Genomic DNA, 25,064 nt, shown 5'->3' with positions numbered 1-25,064 from the left:
GCAGAGCCCAGGCCAAGGGCTGGCCTCTCTTCGCTTGTCATTGCTCATTCGCGTCCAGATCAGGCCACGCCTCTTGGTTTCACCTACGACCGGATTAGTGGCTGCAGCCCTGTTATCAAGCGTGGGCAAACATACGAAGCCTTCCACCCAGCCCAATCCATCAACTATTGATGCCCTTTGTGCCAAAGCTGTTGGCGCTATTTACAAGGAAATCCCTATGGTGGAAAGGAGCTTTCTGTGGACTCGAACTTTACATTACACATTGCCCTGCCGACTGCCATATTCTGTAAACTGCGCTAACGTATCAGCCACTGAGGAGCCTCCGCTTCCTCTCCCCTTAAAAAACGTCTGTGAGTGATATATCCAAATCTCTTATCTCAGCAAATCTCTGGAAATGTCCTTCATGAATAAACAGAACATCAGTCAATTTCAAAATTATTGGGTTCCGATATGAATATCTAGTATTTGCCCATTTCTGAAACAATTTTAACACTTTAACAGAATCCAACCTAGAAGTATATTTTGTTTTTTGAAAATCTTAATGCGAATAGTTCTTAGCATTTTACAAATCAAAGTAAATTGTCCTACAGAATTTCCATCTTCTCGTTTATGATCTCCTGCTATGTAATTGTCAAAATATGCAAATATTGTGAATTTAAAAAAAAAAGACTTTAGTTGTAATGATGCATGAAGCGGCAAAGGATGAATGAATACATTTGAACCTGAAACAAAGCGTTCATGTCATATAAAAGTCTAGATAAAGCTATGAATAGTTATGTTATATTTTCATACTGTACACCATTATTTTAAAAATGGATGCTGTTTCTTGTGCTTTGTTCTGCTGCAGAGCCACCGCTCTTCTTCACGGAGACTCAAGTAAACGAGGTCAATGAATCAGCACTGTGTAATATATTGTTAGAAAGTGTGTATTGTGAATGAGGCTTCAATGATGTACCTATAGTATCGTTTTCAAGGACTTCCGCTGTAAGTTCCGCTGAAGACGTGTGAGTTGCATGAGCCATTGTTTAAGACTTGTTTCCCTTGTGTTATACATTTCCGTAGTGCAGTCGCTGAGGAAGCAATGGAAGTTTTATCTTACCTTAAAAAATGGGTTAATGCTCAAATAACTGCATAATTTTAATTATCACATTGTTGTGTCACGTTGCCAAATGTGACACTAATCATATTCATGCTATGCTGAATTTTCAGAATCTATAAATAGATTGTGTGGTTTTGCTATGAAACCTCCTGAAATCCTGTATATTGCGGGAGATTATTATTTTTGCCTGTGGGCTTTTTCTGGCTTCATTTTCAAATAAGGGGATACTTTGTCATTTTCCGATGCCAGTGCTCTTTATGAGTTTGACATTTACAAATTCTTGTCTACAATATGCCTGATTACGTTTTTTAAGATTTTGCTTTATTTCTTGGATCTCTACTCTGACCTTTACAGCAAAATGTTATGTTTATTCTCTTTGTACCAATTTTGATTATTCTGTTATGAAAATCCTTTTTGCTTGTTTTTGACATAGTACTCAATTATTTATGGATCTAATTTTTATTGCTGTTTTACTCTGCTAACTGTTGTTTCTCTGAAGAGGAGTGTAGTCTCTAACTGCAGGATTAATTGTAGATTCTGGAACCAAAATATTTTGGCAAGTAGAGGGATGATCAAACTATTGGGTCTCGGATGAATATTGGGGTAAAGCTCCCACAAAATATATCTATAGATCTACTGTTCTGTGACATTACCAGCCCTGTAAAAGTTTGGCTGGAAAGTTTGCTATCACCAACACACATTCCTCAAAATGTGTCATGCACGTCTCCAGGCACTGGCAAGACCACACAGACCGATCTGCGCAACATTTTGCATAGTTCTGAAGCACAAGTTACTCTAATAATTTGTAAACTGTGCTCCAAGAGAAAACGTGAATTACCCTAACTCCTCTAAACTGAATCAAGTCATGAGCTGAAACTGAGCAGTCCAGACTAGGCCAGGACCTCTTCAATCAGGAGCTGACAATGACTCTTGAAACATTTGAAGCTCTGAAAGAGACTCCGCCGTGACTTCTAAAAGAAACTAAAACCATGACTGAGCCTTCTGCACCCATCACTAAAAGGAGATGGAGAGGCGACCTCTTGGCTTGAGCATCTACTGTGGGAATAATAGTAAATAAAGGGAATGCATGTCCTCTAGTCCCCAGGCTAGAGTGAAAAAAGCATCTCAGGCAAGCACCTTTGTGTCTACTTCCCATCTGACAAACCACAATAGGTGGACTGTCCAGATGCAGGGGGTCACACATCTCCTATATATGATTGATCATTCCTGGATCCAAAATCCAGGTGCTGGAATCCCTCAGGAACTGAGGGGCATGTTTATCATTGTATTGTATCGCCCGTGTGCCATGCAAAGGGACGCAAGAGTGATGTAACAGCAAAGGCAGATTAATCAAGACATGCCAGGCCCTGCATGGCTTGCTAAATTTGGAGTAACGTAGGGTAGCACAAATCACTGCCTTGCATTACTGTGCCCCAAGGAGGCGTCCCATGGGTGGAATGTGGGTGTTTTCATGCATCCTCCCTTGGATTTCGGCGCATTTCCAGATTTACCATTAGTGGTAGTCCTGGGAATGCGATAAAATGTTACGCCACCCCAGGAGAGGCATAACAATAAAATATCTATCTTTCTCCTCATCGTCTCTACTTTCTATGTGTGCTGCACTATGCAGCACACATAGAGAGAGGAAAATACCTCTCAGGGTTGTTTTTGTGCAGAAAGGCGACCCTATCTGCACAAAAACAATTTTCAATGCAGACACCCTTGCACCATGACGCAAAGGTGCCTGCATTGGTGCTAGGCTGCCAAAAGAGTACCAGCGGATGGAAAGGACAGGAATGCGCTGTATGATGTTAAAAACAGCGCATTCCTGCCCTTGTCCTTTCACGCTGAGCAGAAAGGTGACCAGCTGCATTGTGTTATGGAAAAATTTGATAAATATGCCCCTGAGACAATTGATCTAACACTGAAGGAAATATTTTAATCCATGCAGTAATGCCGCCATTCCCTTGATAGGGGCTAATTACGATGTCGTCAGGAAAACATTTGCACCGAATTGAGTTAGGAATGCTTTCTGATCGATTCGTATTCAGGGAGTCCTACCGACCGATTACGATATGTCCAGATGGTTACGGGCTCGGTTCGGGCATTCTCACTTTGGCTTCAATGGGAGCCTGTGTTCCGAACGAGAACACAGGCTCCCATTGAAAAAAGGGGTGGGTGGGGAAAACCTTGCACCCTGTGGCGGGGATCCTATCCCAATCATGCATACTGATGCATGATTGGGAAGGGGGCCCTTGGGTACCTCCATGGACCCCATCGGGAGGCCTACAGGTGAAGGGGGGCCTGCTACAAGTACCTGATGTCCGATTCCCACAGCCGTTTTATTTTGGCCAAACCGATCATCGTACTCGCTCATTCGGAAACCGTCTCTATTGGACTGTATGATTCAGCTCCGAATGAATCAGGCTGCCTGAATCCCATTCCGAACCGATTCTGACAGCCCGGACGGCTTCCTTGCATCATAATCGGTCATCTGGAAAGGTGACCTATTTGGTCGGGAACTGTTCCCAAATCGAATTTGCAGAATCCGAATCCCGTTCGGAGCCTTTCCTGACATCGTAATCGGCCCCTAAGTTGTACTTGTATGATACCGCCATGTTGAAATGTGGACAGTTCTAAGCAGATTTACACACTTGAGGCAATCCTTCATCAGAATCCTGACTGAAAATACACCTGCTCCTAACGGCTGGGGTGCAAGTCACAAAGCTATTTGCATGTCTACATGTAGCTAACACATGCAAATAACCTTTTCCGCGTACAGCCTTTTTTCCTAGAATCAGGAGTGGGAAAGGAGCAGGTGGGAATCAGGCGTTCCAGAGTGGAAATGCCTAAAAGGCTGTAAATAGGCTTGTGAGTATTCACACACTTTTCTTCCGTAATTTCCATGCTGTAAACAGTTGGAGATTTACTCCGGTAAACAGCAGGTGTAAACCCTTTTCCGTATACGGATGGAAATGGAACACCCCCTTACTTGGTTTTAAAACTACGATTAGTAGAGGTAAATGCATCAGCATCTCCCAGCTTGTAAAACATAGTATGACAGAAATCAGAGAACTTGCAGATTTACAAAACAACACAGCTGCCCTATTTAGGGTTTCTCCACAGCACAAAAAAAAAAGAATGACCGCTTTGGTTAAAGAATGCATTGACTCTCACGAAAATACCATCCCTCCTTAACCGCATCGCTGCAGCGGTTATTTTCGCGCTACGCGGCTTTTTTCCAAAAGCCGCGTTAGATGACGAGCTCAGCTCGTCATCCGCACACGACCCCCCCGTGGCTGATGACGAGCTGAGCTCGTCATCAGCATCGAAGGGGTTAAGCAATTGTGCACTACAGTCAGGTAGAAATGGCTGTAGGTGCAGATTGTGACTTTTAATATGAATAGGGTCATTTATATACAAAAGTTCTCTCCTTCAGACAACATTGTCTGTTGACACTACTAGAACTTAGCAACTGTATTACCACATCCAAGACAGAGGCAGCATTGCTCTGATATTTCCATGTTTCATGTCTGCCAGACTCATTAAAATGCCTTAAATCTCGATTGAAACACAAGTAGTATCCCTGCCAAACACATCTCCAAGACAACCTACCTTGAGATGCTGCAGTGCCCTGTAGTAGAGAGCAATGTAAACAAGTGATGACTGGAAAGCTTAAAGGCCTCAGACCCAAGCTGACATCTTCAATCAAAGGGACCTTCCAGAACACACCTTGTTGATGATTGTTTCAGATGATGGGCTTGATGGATAGAAAAGTTTGTTCCCTACTCAGAAGACCCCTTTAGATTAACTTCAGCCATTGGTAATTAGTCGAGCTGCATTCCAGTGCACTTTTGTGGCCCCTGTGCCAATCTGGATGGCACATTGTCTGTACCTGGAGCATTTACAATCAAGCCTGTGCCATGCATACCTGTACATGCGGAGTTTACCATGCATGTCTTTACCTCTCAGGTAAGTATTTCTGCCTGTATTAAAACTTTATTAATTCTTTAGCTACAAACAAAAGTTAAAGTACACAAACGTATACATTTCTAAACGTATACTTTTACTTTTAAATTATAATTAACGCAACACCTTTAATTTATTATAACTTGCGCACCTCCCGACATAGTGTATTCAACTCTGTAGCCACACTACATCTATTATAACAAGCCACTCTCATGCAGTGTTTGCTCACAAAGATTGGATTTACAATGCCATAACTTTTCTTGTAAATAATAATATTTTACATGAGAAAATATAAAACGGTATCAGCAGAGGATGGAGAAGGCACGAGTTATAGTTAATGTAGTGGGGCTACCAAGTAGAAGACACTGTGTATGAAAGTGCGCAGGGTGGCATAGCCTGGAGTGTTGTAAAGTGGACTACTGTAGAGTGGAGTGTCGTAGAGTACAGCTGGTAGATTGTAGAGAGGTAGGCAGTAGTGTAATACAGTGTAATTACATACTGTGGAGTAGAAGAGGGGAGGGGCATATGGTGGAATAGTGTAGAATGTAGTGGCTTAGAGTGGAAGGGTGTAGAGTGCAGTGGCATACAGCGGAGTAGAATACAGTGCAATGGTGTAGAGAGGGATAACATTGAGTATTACCTGCATACCGTTTAGTGACGTACAGTGGAATGGCATAAAATGGAATAGCATAGAGTAGAGTGACATATAGTTTCGTATGGTGGAGTGATGTAGAGTGGAGTGCCGTACACTGGAGCAGAATACAGTGCTATCGTGCAGAGAGGAATAACATTGAGTATTTCTGGCATACAGTATAGTGACGCACAGTGGAGTGGCATATAATGGAGTAGCGTAGATTAGAGTGACGTAGAGTAAAGTGTCACATGGTGAAGTGATGTAGAGTGGAGTGGCGTACAATGTAATAGCATAGAGTGGAGATGCATAGAGTGGAGTGGCCTAGAGCTTAGTGGCATACAGTGGAGTGTTGTAATTGAAACAGATGTTGTGTGAAAGTGTGTTAATGGATGTAGATGTAACGAGGTAGGAAAATAGAATATTTTGTGTAAATGGTAATTTTCGGTATTATGGGGGTCATTAGGATTGCGGTTTTTCCGCATCCTCGGGGCCGGCGGAAGCCACCGCCGGCCCCGAGGATGCGGAAAAACCGCAGCGGACTGACCAAGGACCGACCAAGGACCGACCGCCACATTAGGATGGCTGGTGGGTCCTGGTTTCCGTCCGCAGCTTTTCCGCCGCGGTCGGTTTACAACCGCGGCGGAAAAGCTCTGATATGGTGACGGTGTCTCTCAGACACCGTCCGCCATATCAGGATGGGATTTTAAAAGTGCTTTTCCGTGGCGGGTTTTCCGCCGTGGAAAAGCATGCGGATCTTCACCTAGGAGGCCCGTTGCGGGCCCCCTAGGTGAAGGGGGGGTGGGGGGTGCACATGGGGGGTACCTATGGTACCCCCCTGCATTTGCATGCAGAAAGCGGCAGGCACTGCGCGGTGCCTGCCTCTTTCTGCATGCAAATGCAATGCATGCATTTTTAACATTGCAGCGGGTGCAGCTTGAAGCTGCACCCGCGGCAATGTTACAAATAGAGGATGTGACCGCCAGGGTGGCGGTCACATCCTAATCGCACAGGAGGGGACTCCGCAGCCCATGCGGACGTCCCCTCCTCCTCAATGATCGCGGACGGACGCAAGTCCGTCCGCGATCATAATCGGCCCCTATGTGTGAATAGTGTAAACAGAGTTTAAGTGATCATTTTAAAAATACTTAGTTAGATATTGTGCCATGGTATACCGCAGTAAGTTTGCAGTATACCACAGTCCATGCGCATGATACAGCACTATGTGATTGGCTAATGGCTGTGTTCCCCAAATGTAAAAGGCAGCCGTGTTGTTTTCAGCACATTTTGTCTGCATTCTTTGTTTTGCTGCATTCTTGGTTAGTGTCTTAGATCTAGGTAAGTAGTTGGTTTTATTATTGTTCCCCACTCTAATAAATTTGTAATTTGTAGAGAAATGTATTTATACATTTCAATGTATTTTTACAGCAGTTTATGGAAAAAATTAAGTAGAGCTGTTATTTGTAGGTATTACCAAGGTACTCTGTAAACTTTTTATTGGTAATTTAAATATGTTAAAAATGAAAATACACTGCTGTACAGTGTATTTTTAATAAAAAAATACTCTGTGGTGCACTGTATTATTATTTTTTTTAAACATATATTTGTTTTGATTTCTATTTGGTACAGCGGTACTCCAAGGTAGCACCTCGGTACCCTGTCCATTTTTTTAAATATACGGAAACATATAAATATTTTTCCCTACCTATTTCTACTTCAATAAAAATGGTACTAGGTAGGTGGAAAATATCAAACTTAATACTTATTTACCTGCAGAACACAGGCAAAGTGTAAAACACATGGCTGCCTTTAACTTTTGTAAAGGTAGTCATTAGCCAATCATGTCATGACTTGTCATCACTATGTACTGCATTACTTCAGCGAAATACCACAGAATGCCTTATAACTTTAAAAATACTTACCCTACTTACCTGTAGTACCTAAAGGAATCATCTGCACACCATAATGTCTAATCTTGCCACATTTATGTAAATGTCTAATCTTGCCACATTTTATGTAAATCCGTTCAGCCGCTTTCGAGCTACATGAGATACAAAAATCTATAGAAAATTATTTTGTGGAAAAATGCTTTTTGGGACCCCTCCCATTTATCTTGGAGCGCTCTTAATCAGTCTCTGCAAAACTTTCCATCCTCTGCCAATGTAGGATAAGTATTAGGTCTAGAAAGTTTTGTTGAGATTCATCAGACAGGAGCAAAGTTATTAGCAACTAAAATTCAAAGGAATTCCTGTACCTGGGAATTCTAACTTTAACTACAGACAGGTTTTAGGGGTTAGTAGTGGTAAAGGTTGTTAATGGAAATTTTAGGGTTTAGGGGTGGGCAGGGGTAAACGGGAGGGAAAGGTAATTTAAGGGTTTAGGGATGCATAGTGTTAAAGGAAGGTTAGCAGTAGTTTAAAACAATGGGGGTTCTATAAAAAAAATATATACATATATGTATATATGTGAATGTATATATATGCATGTGTATATACATATATGTTTGTGCATATGTAAGCATATATATACAAAAAAAATATATATATATATATATGGGTTTTACTTACCTTAAATATACTTACCATGCATGGTAAATACATGCATGGTTAAGACTGCGTGGAAAGGGCATGCACAGTAAAGACATTACTTGTAATGTCACAGAACCCCCAGGACAGGTCATATGCTTATCAAACTTGGTCCTGCTTCAACAGGAACAGCCCAGCCAAACCACCAGACAGGAGGACAACAAACCCCAGAATAGGTTCAGACTATTTGGTGTCTTATCCTTGGGTGCACCCTGAGTCCAATGGCACAGTGAGCACTGGGGTCTGCGTCAGGGAGGGCATACCCGTCGCACTTAGGGCATCTCAATTTGTAAAACTTAGTCAAAAAAATATGGGTGGAATGAATGAATTAATCTCAGACAGTAGTGTTTTCTCTGCCTGCCTTCCAGTCCATCTTTTTAGTCATCCATGACACTCTTGAGAGTCCAGCCATATTCAAATCAGTCTTGACCCCGCCCCCTACAATATAAGGTTAGACTCCAGAGGGGAACTCGGGCATTCTGAGGCTGGTTTAGCCCTCTGCCTTCACAATCCTATCAGATTTTTACACATAAGATCACATCCTATATACCTCTATATATTTAATCTAGGCTCGCGTTGCTTCTATAAATGAGGAGAAAAATATCAGCTATGCATCGTGACAGTAGATGTCTTAAATGACATTTTTAATTAAATATGTTATTTAATACAACTAGTAATGGTAAACGTCTACTCACTCACTGCAAATCAGTAATCCACCAAAGACATATCCAAATATGGAATATTAGCATTTTCCTCTGAAGAACTTTTGTAGTAAAATTAGGACTTAGCAAACATTAAAAAATGTATACTTTTTAACTTTTTAATATTGTTCAATGTCTGCTGTTCTCTCTATAAGTGCTCATATACTCGAAAATGACTTCCTGTGGTTTTTTTTGTTTCAGGAGCTCCTCGTTAGATAATATCATGGCCGGAAATGGGGAGATTATTCGTATTATCCAAGACTTGAAAAGTAAGTTGTGTTGGCTTTTACCTGTACTGAACACAGGGCCGCCTCTAGGGCGGTGCGACCGGTGCCACCGCACGGGGCGCTGACTTCGAGCGCGCTGTGTTTGCAAGTTTATTATGGTTTTAAAAGCACCTGCTGCAGCATTCCTTATCTCCAGCAATTTCCAGGCACCAATAAAAATGTGAAGATAAATCATGTGATTAATGTTCTTCCTGGAGAGAGTTAGGGGTTTTGTCTGGTTGAGGGTTTGACTCATTATAAGGTAGGGCACAGGGTTAATATGCCTGCTCCAAAGAAAATGCACCAAGCAGACCGCAAAGTGCATTTGATTTAAAAACGTCAGATAGTTGCTGCTTTTGCCAGAGACGTCCTTTTGTTACTTGCGGTTTATAAGTTAAAATCCTAATATAGAACTGTGAGTTATTAACTGTCATCAAAGAGCTGCTGTGCAAAATGGAAGGTATGGATTAGACTGTTAGGTTTTTTCCTCCCAGTCTTTCATTATCCTAATGTTGAAAAAAGGGTTTGTTTAGGAAAAAAATAAATTCCTAATATTAAAGGGAACCCCCAACCATGGTGTTCCATTTTAAATTCTGAGTTTGTGCTTCTCCAGACCAAGCAGTCTTAAACTCTACTGCGTACCAGTATGGATGACGTGTAACTCCTACTCTTTGTAGTCCTCTGCCTAATATAAAGTTCCATATATTCTGATTTACACACATATGATTGATTGTCTCTGTGTACTGTGTGAGTGATGCAAAGTGCTCCCACACCCTGCTCTTCTATGAGTGGCGCTATATAACTAATTAAATGTTTCTGAGAGAGAGTGATTATGGAGACTTGAGGGGCAGTGTCAAAGGGTGGTAGTGAGGGAATCCACGGCGGAGGAGGTCTTTAGGGGTGCCAACAAACATTGTCACACCGGGCGCCATTAGTGCTAAAGCCAGCCTCACTGAACATATGGGGTAAAAAGCATGGGGTTGGGAAGTGACTGAAATCCTAGATAAAAGGCAGCCTGTCGTCAGGCAAATGGAGGGAAAGCTGATCAAATAGGGCAGTCAGTTACATACTCCATATTTCTATGTGCCACAATTTGATTCGTAACGTACGTTCTATTGCAGAAAAAAGGAGCTTAATGTGGGAAGCCCAAATAAATAAACTTAATTAAAATGTGTTTATGATGACAAGAAATCCATTAGTAATTTTGTCTCTACCAACATATCTCAACACTGTATTCACCTGACTTTAGATTTACTATCTATTGACCTTCTTCAATGCATTTTTGTGCATGTTTTTTTATAAATTATTTCAAATATTTTCACAATATTTATGACCGCAATTTATCTGTTGAATGCATGAAAAAAAATGGAGACAGTAAAGTTTCTATGTAGGGTCTATTGCTCTTCTCAGATGGAGGGCATTTTAAAGTTTGCTATTGTACTTTTACTAGCAGCGGGGGCTGATGACCTGAAGAAATCAATCTTATTTTAAAGAGTTAATGAGAAGGTCGCTGATCTATTGCTCCAAATTCAATTTCAATCAGCACCAGTTTCCACCAGGAAGGGTGTCCTAGCTGACTCACCCAGCGTTAAGGAGATCTGTAAAGTCTTCAAACTTTAAATGCATTAATCACGGGGACCACCATGGGGTACTCCTAGGGAGGACTCCCTTGGTTTGCAAGACCTCCTGCTAGTATCTACTGTTCCAGCCTTAGCTCACCATACTGGAGCAACGTCAGGTCACGAATAAACACAGCCACAGAGACAATTATTGTGTGAAACTGTAAGCACATCATTATAACCTTTTTATATGGTTACAATGTACTGTTATTTGCCTTTTATGTAACCCGTGTAGTTGCTGTTGTGCTAACTTTGTAAAGCGCTCTGATGCCTTCAGGTCAAGTTTGCGCTCTTCAAAACTTGATGAATAAATAAATAAAAGTAAATGCTAGATACACCCAGAAAAACGTATGTACACATAAAGGCTTCTTAAGTTCAAACCTGCCCTCAGGCACACCTCATAGCACAACAGCTCACGTGCTTACTGTAGACTGACTGCTCATGGTGATTAAGCAAGAGCCTATTGTAATATCCTAGTCGAAATCTATGGAATCTTGACATGGGTTCCAGATCGAAGAAGGTGACGAAAGACATGTCATGATTCCATAGGAGGCAGTCTCCTTCTCTGAATTAAAATGTAAATAATACTCATGGCGTGAAGGAATTCATTTATTGAAGATTACGGCACCTATTTCTGCATCACTGCATCAGCTTCTTCCACGTGTCATCCTCACGACCCTGAGCGCTCTCATGAAGAAGGAAGACAGAACAACCTGTCAAAATGAGCCCGAAACTCTAACTAAACAAGCACTGGCTGCAGGGACTATTCACATCCATAGGTTTTGAGAAATGGGTCAAACTATGAACCTCACCCCATGTTAAAGGGCACGAAAGGATTAGGAGATGGAATTGGGTTCAAAGCATCAAAGCATCAATTGATCAATCAAGCACTTGTAGAGTGCTCTAATCACCCATGAGGGTCTCAAGGCGGCGAGGGAGGGTGGAGGGGATGCAGCTATTGCCCAAACAGCCAGGTCTTGAGATGCCTCCTGAAGGCCGGCAGGTGGTGGGTCTGTCGCAGCTGGGTGGGAAGGGTGTTCCATGTCTTGGAGGCGAGGTAGGAGAAGGATCTGCCACCGGTGGTGGTCCTGTGGATGCGTGGGACGGTGGTGAAGTCGGCGGAGGGAAGCTGGCCGTTTGGGGTGTAGAAGGTGAGACGATTGCTGAAGTATGCTGGTCTGGCGTTGTGGAGTGCAGTGGAGAAGTGTGGCTCAATGGTTAGAGCGGCAGACCCTGATGCAGAGGTCTAGCCCGGGACCAGGGTTCAATTCCCTGCCTCGGCGGGTCTTGGGCTCAAAATTCCGCGGACCTGATAATTCCCGCCTCGGTGCCTATTCCAATCAAGGAGTCTCACTCTGTAACTCTGGGCAATAGCTTGCTTAGTTTCCACAGAGGCCCCCACAACGCTAATGATGCCTGGCCTCCACCTTGGGGGTGCACAGGAGTGGACGCTTCACAGGGAAAGCCAGGATGGGTTCCACAGCGGTATTCGTACAAGCGCCTTGAGACCCTTGCGGGTGAGTAGTGCGCTATACAAGTATCAATTTACATTTACATTACATTTACTCCCAGCCAAGTAGCTATAAAGGCAAAATGTAGAGGGCCCCTAAAAACGGATATACCAGCCAGACCATGGGAAAAAAGCCAAGTGGCATCATAGCCTACCTAGTGAGCATTGAATAAGGTCAGCCTCAGTGGTCTATACCAACGACCACTGTTCTGTGCATTACGCTTTCTTCATATGGCCTTGCTACATCATGTTGAGTCAGGCACAGCCCATGTTTGAGGCTTTTGGTCGGCTTATTTAACCTTCTACGGACCTCCACAAGCTTATCCTGTGCTTGCCTGTGCCAATAGGCTCTATGAACAACAGTGCACAAAAAAGCAGTCCTTAATGAAAAAATAATTAAGTGCCAGGGCCCTTCTCAGAAAGCCACTGCAGCTGGCACCAAGCATTGCCCCGGCTCCAGCTGCCACTGACAGTAACAACACCACACCTAACCATTGCACTCTTGTAAGTGTGACAATTCGACTATTTCAGGCCACACAAAGCTATAAAAATGGTGTAAGATGCTGGTAATGCTCATTTTCAATGCGATTTGACTTACTAAACACAGTTGTTGATCTCATCTCAAAATTAAACAGACCGCGCTACCATGTGGTGGACTGTTACTCGAGCCGGGGCTGACAATTAAGTACCGGTGTCGTGCATCGGAAACCAACAGCTCTAATTAAACACTGCAAAAAAAGTTATGGATAAAAATCTTGAATTAATTTCAGCCATTGTCAATACTCAGGCCACTTCCCAATCCTTCAAAATCAGTGGCTCATATTAATTCAAGCATTCAATCCATCACTTTGTTGTCTTTGTATCTGATGCTCTAAGTGTGCTGAGTATCCACAAAGGGAGAAGGGTCAAGACTGATTTGCATATGACTGGGTCCAAACTGAGGTAGCATGGTGGACAAAAAATGATGGATTGGGATGCAGCCTGAGTGATTGCCAGAGGCTGCGATTAATTCAAGCATTCCATCCATCACCTTGTTGTCTTTGCATCTGACGCCTAAAGTGTACAAAGGTATGCTCAGACGTGGGTCCCGGCTCAATGTGCCTCTGGAACCAACCTATACCTGGCTTTAGAGCCCTAAAAGGGTGAAACCGGCCCGGGTTGCTTGTGTTCTTGTTCAGGGAGGACCTGGCCTGGCAGTTCAGGCTTAACTGTTTCCATGATGAGCAGGGTCAAGACTGATTTGCACTTTTCTGTACTGCTTTGTAAACACCATTGCAATGGCAGATGTCTTTAATTCATAAATGGCACTTGCTAAACTCCAAATTATTCCCTAAATATTCGTTTAAAATTCTGATATGTTAGGGGTGCATGTGCACTAGTATACTACTGGAAAGGCTTCCACAATCGAACTTGTAAAACGGTCAGACTAGTTCAGTTCCATCGGACTGCGCAATATGGCGGACAACAAACCATCCAGTTCCACCGGCTTAATGTAACAGATCCAAAATAGACCCAGCAATTCGCCTGTCTTGCTCCTGTGATCTGGAATGTCACCCCAGTCCAGATCCACCAGGCTTCATCCCTTCTCCACTTCCTCAAGGAGCTGATACCCCCATTCAAGGAACCCCTCATTACATGCTCCCCTCCCAGCTTCAGGACCACCCCTCTGCCCTGTGCAGCTCTGCCAAAGCCCTTCCTGTCGCGACCGCAGAGCACCATGCTTCTTCTCCACATTGTCTTCACTACCACACCACCAAGTCCCGTTGCACATAGTGCTCGGCGATGTTGCAGCTAGGTTTACACCATACAAGTCGTAGATACATGTCTGAATAATGCAGTGTTCATTTAAAGGAGTCATTCACTCCTTTGTACCCAGCCGTGCATAGCTAACAATCACCAACAATAGGCATTCTAGAATGTTGCTTTGTTTGATGACGTCTCTTTGGGGTTTGAGATGTATTGTGACATCATTACTCTATGTAAACTATTCAGTATGGAATGGTTTGTTGCTGTGTCTGTAGTTGAAGGGTAACAATAAGGCGCTGAATTATGAGAAAAGAATTAAGATCAGTCTTAACCCCATAGCTGCTATTAAACATTCCTCCCCAGTGCTGCGCCGTCCATTAGAACTAGTGCTGAATGGACGTTTAATGGTCGTGCGCAGCACTGGGGAGGTAGCGCTGCCGTCGACCAATGCACCGAGGCAGCACTTAAGGGGTTAAGGAACCAGAGGAACATAATCTTGAAAGAACATTGCATAGGAATATTGGGATTGTGCACCCATTGACTGACCGCTTGCATCTTACGCTTTCCTTTATCGGAGTACATAAAAATTGTCTCTATTTAAACAATATTCACTTTCCTTTTACTTTTTTGCAGTTAATACCTTGCTGGGAAAAAAAAAGAAAAACAACAGTTCCTAAAATAATATAATATTTGAATATTTATGAATGACCTCTGACACAATATCGAGTGCACCTCTGCCTGTACAGCTAATAGCATCACCGACAGGCGCCATATGCTCCCTTGCCTTCTGCTAAATGCATTAACATATATATCTCTTTTTGGGTTTTGCCTGACAGCTTTGGCCTATGTTTTGGAATAAACAGCACGTGTAACATTACGTACTGATAGAAGGGCTTTGGGTCAGCCGCTTTCAGACTTTGCTTGCTTTAAGCATGGATGTACGGCTTTACGACGCTTACTTTTACATCGCGTGCCCGTTACAACGCGGTTTTTTCAACGCAAGTCGCTACCACGACTTGCGTTGGAGGGGGTGCGGACTTAGGAATGTTTTAATTTACTATTCCAACACCAGCCTACGTACAATAGGGAAGGTGTTGGATAGTAAATAAAAAAATTCCTTGTCCTGCAGCGCCTTCCAGCGCAAGTCGTGGTAACGACTTGCGTTGAAAAGACCGCGTTGTAACGGCACGGCGCTGTAACAGCCGCGTCGTAAAGGATGTTCACCTTTAAGCATCATTCACATTATTGTCCAGCCCAGAGGACAGCGTGCACGTTCGGGAAATGGGTCAGGAGTCTTCAGCCATTGGCTTGTAGACAATGCCAATCAAAGTTTGGGTAAGCCCACTGGACCGCCTTTAAGTAGTGGGTGTGTCGGGTATTCTGGGTGACAGCACTTCGCCTCCTTATATCAGCTTCCTCACTGGGATTGGCAAAAATGGGAAGCAAAGATGTGTGAGGCACCCTGAGACATGTTTCAATTAAGCACATAGTACAGTGTGTACTGCTTTGTGAATGCTCTGTATGCGGTTGTACAACTCATGGTATCTGCAGTTGATCATCTGCATATTGTCGAAATCGTGCAATGCAGCGACATTGAATTTTCATCCCTGTGGCTGATATCAGGTTTGGGTAACAATTTCCACATCGTTGGCAGCTAGAAATCAGGTCAAAACATGTCCGCTTAATTTTGGTTTAGTGCAAAATCTAATGGCCTATCAGTGGAACAAGGATATACTTACGAGATCATAACTATTCGTAGTGCGGGACAATAGATTTAGCATGCCCGAATGTCGGCTTTGCTCACATCTCAATGGGGACGACTACATCATACGAGCAGAGTGTGTCTGCATTGCCATCTCTATCACTAACTCCATGGGCCCTGGTCCAAGTGTACGTTTATGTTTGTAAATCTACTTCTGCACCTGGCTATACATCCACACCTTTGTGGCATTCACCATTTACGAGTGTATATTTACATCTAAGTGTGCTATTCACAAGAGTACACTTAAACATAAGTTACTCTATATGTGGAAATAGGCTCTTAAACTTTTTGTAAATTTACTACTTTTGGCTATTCACCAATTACTAGTCTAAATCTACAACAAAGTGTAAACGTACATGTCTCCAACCCCTAACTTCAGCGGGCAGAGCCTCATTTATGAGTATAAAGATAGTAACTTTTCATACATAGGCGTAGGTCTGTGCCATCATGGTGGAGATCTCAATATGGTAAGATATAGAGAAAAGTAAAAATCTTAAAAAGCAAAAAAAAGTTTTATGAAGAATCTCAACATGATAATTGTATATATTTATTGTAAAATGTAGACTAAAATAAAACAAAACGCTACAGCATCATTAACATAATTGTGCATTAAATATTAAATGTATTAAAGTATATTAAATTCAATGAAAATACTTTTTCTAAAGTTTTATTTAAAAAAAAGTATCACCTAATTTATTGTATAAATATTCCTTTTCAAACAAAAATACTGCCACATGATAAAAAGTTAAAAAATAAGATGTAATATGTTTTATTAAATAGAAGGTAACTATTTTAAATACCTAAATACGTAATAATTCATTTTGTATAATTTTATATAGTCACACCCATATTTATAATTTAAAACTCAAAATATTGTCACTTTTTAACATTATTTCGTTTGCACATAAGTATGTGACTATCATTTTGCAGTATGTGAGCAGTACTACTGGAAAAAGACTACACGCACTGCAAAATGCAGTTTGTGAGTAATCATATACATTAGACAGGCAGCCAGACTACTTGAGGTAGCCTCATAAAACAACATTATTTTAAGGAATTGATAATCCCCATCAGCAGCAGTACTTTATAGAGTGGCACCGTTCTTATGATTGCAAAGAAACACGAGTGCCAGTGCTTCCAGGAAGCCTACTTTTAAAAATCCACCTAATCGTTATACAAAGTTAAAATGCAAGGAGAGAATGGTCCTTATAACGAGTACCGCGGTCGATAGAAAGTGGGTCGTGGTTCTAAAATGTTGAGACGTCCAAGCCGCTCCTGGACACACCCATGGACCGTTCTCCTGCCTCTCCTGCAAATTTAGCGGCACCGACAACATCTCCGCTGCGACCACAACACAGATTACCGACCCCAACCACCTAGAATGCATCCTTCTCAACACCCGCTCGGTCCACAGGCACGCCATTGACCTTTGGAACCTACTAGACACCATCTCTCCTGACGTCGCCTTCCTAACGGAAACATGGATGAACGCTTCCTCCGCCCCTGACATCGCCATCGCTATCCCTGATGACTATAAGATCACACGCAAGGACCGCACAGACCATACAGGAGGAGGAATCGCTATCGTCCATAAGAAATCAATCCGCATCTCAACCAGCTCTGACGCCAACCTCGCTAACTCCGAACACCTTCACTTCCAGATCCACATCGACCCCAAAACCACACTCTGAGGTACTCTCCTCTACAGACCACCAGGACCCCGCGCAAAATTCAGTGAAGACATCACGGACTTCATCACCCCACACGCGCTCCCCTCCAAAGACTACATCCTTCTGGGAGACCTCAACTTCCACCTTGAAAAGATCAACGACCGCAACACCGCCACCCTCTTGGACAACTTCGCCAACCTCGGACTTAAACAACTGGTCACTTCCCCCACCCACATCGCAGGTCACACACTCGACCCCATCTTCACCTCCAGCAACCATGTCTCCTTCAGTCACACTACGGATCTCCTCTGGACTGACCACAGCTGCGTTCACTTCACCTACAACAAGCCGAAACCCAGCATCCACCTCCAACCAACTCTACAAAGAAACTGGAACAAAATCACCACGGAGCAGATCTCCACATCGCTCCTTCAAACCTCCCCAGCCCTCTCTTCTAACGCCAACGAAGCCGCCTCCAACCTCACCCTCTGGCTATCCAACACCGCCGACACCTTAGCACCACTGAAAAAACGTCAACACAAACTTGGCATCAAGAAGGCCTCATGGTTCAACGATGACCTCAAGAATTCCAAGAAACTGTGCCGCTCCCTTGAAAAGGCCTGGAAAAAAGACCCATCCACCAACACCAAGGACGCCTTCAAAAGCGCCATCCGTACTCACCACCAACTGATCCGAAAAGCCAAGAAAACAGCATTCAAGGATCGACTTGACAACAACGCCCACAACAGCAAGGAACTTTTCAACATCGTCAAGGAATTTTCCAACCCCTCGGCCAACTCCAACGACATCACCCCCTCTCAAACCCTCTGCGATTCCCTAGCCTCTTTTTTCCACAACAAGATTGCTGACATCCACAACAGCTTTGACAACCAACCCGGAAGCCAACCCACCCTACCATCAGCTGACCATTTTCCCCTCGTTAACACCCTTAACGCCTGGAACCCAATCTCCACTGAGGACACCATCCGCCTGATGAATTCCATCCACTCTGGATCCCCCACAGACCCATGCCCTCACCACATCTTCAACAAAGCAGACTCCATCATAGCTCCGCACCTCCGAGACGTCATCAACTGCTCCTTCAACTCCGCTACCTTCCCAGAAGACTGGAAACACGCTGAACTCACCGCCCTTCTGAAAAAACCAACAGCAGACCCCACCGAACTCAAAAACTACCGCCCCATCTCGCTTCTTCCATTCCCGGCCAAAGTCATCGAGAAAGCTGTCAACAACCAGCTCGCCGCCTTCCTCGAAGCCAACAAATCACTCGACCCCTCACAATCTGGCTTCCGAGCCAAACACAGCACTGAGACCGCCCTCATCGCAGCAACAGATGACATTCGAACTCTACTGGACAATGGAGACACAGTCGCCCTCATCCTCCTCGACCTCTCTGCAGCCTTCGACACAGTCTGCCACAGCACCCTTTTACAACGCCTCAGAAACATCGGAATCCAAGGAAAGGCACTGGAATGGATCACCTCGTTCCTCACCGGAAGAACCCAGAGAGTCCGCCTCCCACCATTCAAGTCCGAGGCCTCTGAAATCATCTGCGGCGTACCACAAGGATCCTCACTCAGTCCCACCCTCTTCAACGTATACATGAGCCCCCTCGCGGCCATCGCCCGCCAACACAACCTCAACATCATCTCTTACGCGGATGACACTCAACTGATCCTTTCTCTCACCAATGACCCCAGCACCGCCAAAACTAACCTACACGAAGGAATGAAAGAAGTTGCCGAATGGATGAAACAAAGCCGTCTAAAACTAAACTCAGACAAAACAGAAGTCCTCATCTTAGGTAAATCTCCCTCTGCATGGGACGACTCCTGGTGGCCGGAAGCCCTCGGAAATGCACCCATCCCGACAGACCACGCACGGAACCTTGGCATCATCCTGGATTCTTCACTCTCTATGAACAGACAAGTCAGCGCTGTATCCTCTTCCTGCTTTAACATTCTTCGCATGCTCAGAAAAACATTTCGCTGGATCCCCACCGAAACAAGGAAAACAGTCACCCATGCCCTGGTCACGAGCCGACTGGACTACGGAAACACCCTCTACGCAGGTACCACCGCTAAACTCCAGAAGAAACTACAACGAATCCAAAACGCCTCAGCCAGGCTCATATTAGACATCCCACGCAACGAACACATCTCTGGTCACCTTAAAGACCTCCACTGGCTACCCGTCAATAAGAGGATTACTTTCCGTCTGCTTACCCACGCACACAAATCACTCTACGACATCGGACCAGATTGCCTCAACTCTCGACTGTCCTTCTACACCCCCTCCCGCCAACTTCGCTCTTCCAGCCAAGCCCTCGCCACTGTACCTCGCATCAACAAGACCACCATGGGAGGCAGATCCTTTTCATACCTGGCTGCCAGAACATGGAACTCACTCCCCGCTTACCTTCGCCTCACCCAGAATCACCTAGCGTTCAGAAAACAGCTTAAAACGTGGATTTTTGACAAATAATCCTCCTCCCCTTCCTAAGCGCCTTGAAACCCTCTGGGTATGTAGTGCACTATATAAATTTTATGACTTGACTTGACTTGACGCAGAGGTTCAGATCATGATGGACTTCTCAGTGCTTTCAGTGACTACCACAATACCACTGACAGACCAAAGCTGTTTAATTGTTTATTCTTCTTGCACCTAAGTTGTGAAATAGCCTTCTTAGCGCTACGAGTAAACTACAATCTCTGCCTTAAAATTAGGGCTCCCAGTTTTATGGTATTTATTTTCTGGGCATTTTAATCTGTATTTATCTATATTTATTTTTTGTTAATTTTATCTGTATTTATCCATATTTATTTTGGGTTTTGTGGAAAATTAACCTGAAATTAGTGAATATCCACATTTATTTAACCGATAAATATGCGCTCCATCTTGAATCCCTGCCAGGTTTCAATGCTGTGAACACCCATAGGAGATAAATCAATGCACTTATATGAAAATATGCATATTTCAGTATCAACCTTGGGCATATCTACTGCTGTTAAAGCCTCTCTACTAAAATGTCTTTCTTTTTTGATCCTCTTATCTATCAATTCACACAGCTAGTGGCCTGGCAGTCATGGCAGACAGGATTTAGAATTACCCAAAAAGCAACCCAATTTCCGTTTTATCCACATTTAAAAATAAATACAGACAAGAACATAATTGTTTTCTGTCTGTATTTATCTGTAAAAATAAGTAAAAATGGAAAACAGGGAGCTCTACTTAAAATACATACAACGCATCTGGGTGCCACCAAGTGAGAGGCGATTAGCATTTTACATAGTCCACCTGAAATAGAGAACAGGTCCTAAATGTGTATTTTATGAGTCCGTGTGGATTGTTTAAACCTGAAGGTGCTATTTGAGGTGGAATGTTGTCTTTTATTTATTTGGTTCTGTGTCACTGTGTCCCTCTCTTCGCGAGGAGAGTTTATATGGCCTCTACACGTGCTTTATGTAGGAAGATGAAGTCCTAGGGTCTGGTTATAAGTTGAGTGGTAATGGAAAGTGCTCTGAATTCTGGAGGAAGTGTTAAATGTGGAGGAGGCCACTCTGAAAGAAATAGAAAAGGAAGGCGTGTGTTTTCTGCATGGCAGGAAGCCTTAGATGGGTGAATTGACAGCCTGACACTGTGCTGCCCAGCCTAGCCCTCACTACAGATAAGGTGTCTGGACACCATTAATCACCGGACATTAACAAAACACCACTGAGTAAAACATTGAAACTATAGCCTGAGCTAAAATCTACTCATGCTGGGTACCTCCAGGGTAAAATTAAAGCTGGTTGTAAACATGTCACTGTAAGTAATGATGATTGTTGTTTAACTATTTACCACGTGTCTTAATTGCAATTGCCGCTGGCGATGCAGATACGCGTTAATCTCAGTCACATCTGTTGTATGACAGGTAATCTTAATTTCAGTGATAGCTTCTGTGTGTGGTGTCAATACTCCATGAATGCCAAATCGACTGAGATCACAAAATGCATTTCATGTGGTCCTCCGCATACTATGTAACGATAGAGGGCCTGATATACAACTGTTTTTAGTGGTTGCAAACGGAGAATCGGTCCGTTTGCGACCACAAAAACAGCTGTCAGCATCAACTAACTATTTTGAGGGTCGGACTGGCCATAGCGGGCAGCAGGCGTTTCCCCTGTCGGCCGCTAGGGTGGGGCCGGTTTTGGGCCCCTCGGACCCGTTTTTGTTACCGTGGGTCGGCAATATCGGCCCCCTGTAACAAAATCGTCCGAAACCGGCCATCGCAAACTGCTCAGCTGCACTCCTCCTCACCCCAGGGGGAGCCAGCTGAGCAGTTTGCCAGGGCCGTTTTCTGTTCCCAGTCCGGCCCTGGTTGGTAACCTATTACGGACTCACAAAATAGGGTTTGTGAGTCGCTATTAGGAAGGGGCGAGCCAAGGGCTTCACCTCTTAATAGCGAGTCCAAGGGCATGTGGGATTGTTTTGTGATCGGAATGCGGTCACAACACAATTGTAGTTTACCACTTACTTCAAGTAGGTGGTAAGCCAGTCGCAAACAGGAAGTGGTCCACAGGGGAACCTCTTCCCCTTTGTGACTGGCAGCACACATTTTTTAAGAGCAAGCATTAGTCCCACAGACCACTGCCTCTTCTTAAAAAATGGAACAGAAACCTTACATTTTTCTATTTGAAATGTATCCTGTTTTCCTTTACGGAAAACAGGCATCATTTGAAAAAAAAAAGTTGCTTCATTCAAAAGCAAACACAGACTTCAGGGTCTGCTATCCCTAACAGGCCACCATCCTTGTGCTATCACCAGTTCCCAATGGGTCTCATTTTGCAACCTGTCTCATGAATATCGATGAGGCAGGTCCTTTGTGGCCCCACTGGGAATCCCTAGTGTGCCTGAGACACATCAGTACATTTCATTTACCGTCTCCCTTATTGCGAGTCACTAAAAATCACAATTTGTGAGTTGCAAAATGAAATGGTCATACATCCGGCCCAATATTTTCTACAGCCCCTGGGCACCCACCACAATTGAAACACTGTGGTGCCTATTCACAAAGGCATTTTGGAGAATGCATATCAGTACTCCTGTGGTACTCCTACATGTGTGTGTGTAATCGCCCCAAATCGTCTAACATGGGAATAAAACTGGAATACAATTGAAATATTCATATACAATTAGTACAAATTGAAGAGATTATTACTCCTTGTACTTTTAGTAGGGAGTATCACATTTTGCAGCTGCCTTAATAAGCCATTTACTGGTAGATAAGAGTCCTGTGGCACTGCTTCCTGTACTCCTGCTGCTTTTGTCAGCCGCCGTGTAATAAAGTGACACTTCATGCGAAGTGCAGTCAACTCACTGCTCTGTGCTATCTCCTGCAATGCTGTGGGTTTTGTTTACATTGTTACACCATGTTGTTCTTTTCCTCTTTCTTAGACCTCGTCAGGGAGCTGAACACAAACTACAGAGAGAGGAGTCTCCCTGTCACGGATGGCAGCCCTGAGCTCCACAGCCTGTGTGTGAAGCTGGAGTACCTGCTTCAGGTAAAGGAGCCCCTGACTTCTCGGTGCATCGAGTGACAATAAAATGCCTATTTATACTAGAAAGTGATTTCACCTGTTCACCTCGAGCAATGTGCGTTATAGGTTTGAGATTTTCTAACAGACGTTTCCAAATTTTCAGACGCATTGTCCAAAATGTGACCAACTTATTGCTGGGTCTGGGGGCTCAGTGGACTAAACCATCCTCCCCAGAACATAATGCTTCTCCTCTTCGCCACTGGTTCCTTTCTGGCAGTTCCACTGAGCCTTCATCCTTCTGAGGCTGAAAAAGCAAGTCCCATTGGGTAACAATAAATACCTGTTATGTAGCACCCAAAAAAATCCCAAAGGGTGAACGGTGTCCTACAAATACATGTGTTGCGTTGACAAACCTTTATGAGACTCCAACAGTGAGGATTAAATGAACCCTGTGACCCTATGTTGGTCAGATTACTAGTGCAATGAAGCACGTGCATCTGCCCCTCTCCTCTCATGTGCCCTAGGCGCAAACACCACGTGTGGCCAAGGGCACTTCCACAGTAGGGTTTTGGGACTATAACACAAACCATTGCACAGGTACACAAATAGGCTAATCCATTTGCATTTTATGCTATTATACCATGACAAGATGCGATGGTGTTTGGACCAGAGCAAAACACGGTGCAGATAAAACCCAAACACTTTTCATACGATTTTTCCTTTAGATACATAAATACGAAACTATACGTTTTTGTTTATTTTTCAATGTCAGATATAAGAACACGAGTCAAAATGAGTTCCCCCAATTTATTTTACATCAGTAGCAGCATAATGTACAAAGGGAGTTTCCTCAATTTTTTAACACATAATTCTTCACTAGTGTTTCTTTCTTAAGCTCTCCAATGCCTATTTAAAATAATTTACAATTGTGTTATAAATGTTTTCATAGTCTGTTTCCTCCATTTTATCTCATGCTAAAAACAATATCAGTAAAGCAAAGTGGAACAAAATCAGTTTGCTTTAATTTATAAAGTACTAACAGCTACCTTGATGCAAATAGATTTGCCATGCTACACCAGTACATATTTTCTTTCATTTGGCCTCTAAGTCGTGAAATAGAGTTTCCTTTTCGTCATCAGTCTCAGACTTTTCTCAAACTTGAAAGACTGATCGGATGCTGATCCTCATATTCTTCTTATTCTTATCCCCCGTCCTGCTCAAGTGTATAGCTTTCAGTGCCGGCTCGTGTAGGGCGTTCCACCGGGCGGTGACGTGGGGCGGGGGTGAAAAATACGGAAAACGGACGATTACAGGTAAGTAATGTAAATAATAAATAAAACAAAATTTGTTGCGTGCACTGCGTCGCATTTGGCGTTGCATTGCGCAACGAAATTCGTTTTATTTATTTTTTACGTTAGTTACCTGTAATCGGCCATTTCCCGTATTTTACACCCCCCCCCACCCTTCCCCACGTCACCGCCCGGTGGAACGCCCTACACGAGCCGGCACTGATAGCTTTGCTATCTATCCAGTTTTAAGTCCCTCCGCCCCAATCGCCCATCTCCTTCCTTTTTAGGTCTCAGCCTACCAGATACCACAGCTGTCTGGTTTGCCAAAGACAACTTGGGGACATACATAAATCTGACCTAAGAATGCATTCTGCCTGCTGCTTAACATTGGCTTTGTGGTTTGTAACTCACATTTTTTAGCTTTCTATCTGCTGGCTTTATTTGCTTTAGGCTGTCCAGCTTGAGATCGTCCCTCCCGTTGCCCAAACCTTTGTTTACTGTATTTTTAGATGAACTCGCTTTCCGTAAACAAACCATTCATTCTGTTCTTATCATGTTGTAATTGCCATGCATTCAAAGACAGAGGTCAGATATCAGGCTGTGTCTTCCAGGGAGCTTGGCGTTTATTTTTCTTTCTCTAACTTCAAAGTGAGAGGATTTATGTGACAGTCGTGCTG

At 43.5% G+C, this 25,064-nt stretch overlaps 1 protein-coding gene across 4 annotated transcripts in view; it reads left to right on the top strand.

Annotated features, from left to right (window-relative positions):
- LOC147729588 (uncharacterized) overlaps positions 1-25,064 on the top strand; it is a 389,208-nt gene that overhangs the window by 278,005 nt on the left and 86,139 nt on the right. For 3 of the 4 annotated variants that reach the window (XM_086954485.1, XM_086954483.1, XM_086954484.1), the window contains 2 exons: positions 9,187-9,254; positions 23,016-23,122. In XM_086954485.1, coding sequence (XP_086810611.1) covers positions 9,209-9,254; positions 23,016-23,122 — 153 coding nt within the window. In that variant the 5' untranslated portion in view covers positions 9,187-9,208. Of the gene's footprint in view, positions 1-8,315; positions 9,255-23,015; positions 23,123-25,064 lie in introns of those variants that run through there. The other variant, XM_086954481.1, reaches the window with a different exon arrangement.

Source organism: Lissotriton vulgaris, chromosome 2_1, assembly GCF_964263255.1.
Source record: "Lissotriton vulgaris chromosome 2_1, aLisVul1.2, whole genome shotgun sequence".
Classification (NCBI taxonomy): Eukaryota; Metazoa; Chordata; class Amphibia; order Caudata; family Salamandridae; genus Lissotriton; species Lissotriton vulgaris.
This window is presented reverse-complemented; position numbering and strand designations above follow the sequence as displayed.